The sequence below is a fragment of the Seriola dumerili genome, unplaced genomic scaffold, assembly GCF_002260705.1.
Source record: "Seriola dumerili isolate Sdu_G_001 unplaced genomic scaffold, Sdu_1.0 BDQW01001550.1, whole genome shotgun sequence".
In the NCBI taxonomy this organism is placed as follows: domain Eukaryota; kingdom Metazoa; phylum Chordata; class Actinopteri; order Carangiformes; family Carangidae; genus Seriola; species Seriola dumerili.
Genome location: NW_019175805.1, coordinates 1 through 1196, shown reverse-complemented (window position 1 = coordinate 1196; position 1196 = coordinate 1). Strand labels below are relative to the sequence as shown.

Sequence of the window (1196 nt, the reverse complement as noted above, 5' to 3'; positions counted from 1 at the left end):
AACTGAACTGAACTGAACTGGACTGAACTGGACTGAACTGGTCTGAACTGGTCTGAACTGGTCTGAACTGAACTGAACTGAACTGAACTGGGCTGAACTGGACTGAACTGATCTGAACTGGTCTGAACTGGACTGAACTGATCTGAACTGGTCTGAACTGGTCTGAACTGGACTGAACTGAACTGAACTGGTCTGAACTGGTTCCAGACTATAAACTGGTGTAAACTGGTTTCAGACTGTAAACTGATGTAAACTGGTGTAAACTGGTTTCAGACTGTAAACTGGTGTAAACTGATGTAAACTGGTTCCAGACTGTAAACTGATGTAAACTGGTGTAAACTGGTGTAAACTGGTGTAAACTGGTTTCAGACTGTAAACTGGTGTAAACTGGTTTCTGACCTCGGGCCTTCCTCCTGTAGTAGATGAATCCAGCCAGAGATAAGATCAGACCCAGGATCAGTCCTGAGGCTCCGATGGCGATCTTGTTTCTCTCTGACTCAGGCATGGACGGATCTGAGGACAGACAGGTAGAGACAGACAGCTGAGCAGACAGACAGGTGTAGAGACAGACAGGTGTAGAGACAGCCAGGTGAGCAGACAGACAGACAGACAGACAGATAGAGAGACAGACAGGTATTTACCCCAGTCAGTAACCAGAGGTTCCTTCAGGCTGGCGTGCTCCACCACACAGGAGATCTTCTCTCCAGACCTTCAACACAAACCAACATGTTTCTGTCACACCACTGATCTGGACCCAACTGGACCCAGCTGGACCAACTGGACCTAACTGGACCCAACTGGACCCAACTGGACCCAACTGGACCCAGCTGGACCTGCAGGTGGACTCACCTGGGTGTGTACTCCAGGTGAGAGTGGACCTGGTAGAACCAATCACCATCTGCCAGCTCATCAGTGGAAGTGACATCAGAGGAGACTTCCTGTCCGTCTCTGTGCCAGCTCACTCTGATCTGTTTGGGGTAGAAGTCGAAGACTCTGCAGACCAACATGGCAGGATGTTTACCAGCAGGGGGCGTCGTGGAGTAGAGTCTGACGTAGGGCTCAACTGGAACACATATTATTATCATTATTATTATTGTTGTTGTTGTTGTTCTTATTATTATTTTATTATTATTATTGTTTTTCCTATTATTATTTTCTTATTATTATTATTATTATTATTATTGTTATTATTGTTG

The 1196-nt window shown here is 45.9% G+C and overlaps 1 protein-coding gene across 1 annotated transcript; it reads right to left on the bottom strand.

The window, feature by feature from the left end:
- Positions 1-360: 360 nt before the first annotated feature.
- Positions 361-1063, bottom strand: LOC111238709 (H-2 class II histocompatibility antigen, E-S beta chain-like; the record flags this gene model as incomplete). Its single annotated transcript, XM_022768349.1, has 3 exons — positions 361-513; positions 642-709; positions 850-1063. Coding segments are annotated over 3 exons (435 nt in total), but the record flags the coding sequence as incomplete, so codon positions are not given.
- Positions 1064-1196: the final 133 nt, after the last annotated feature.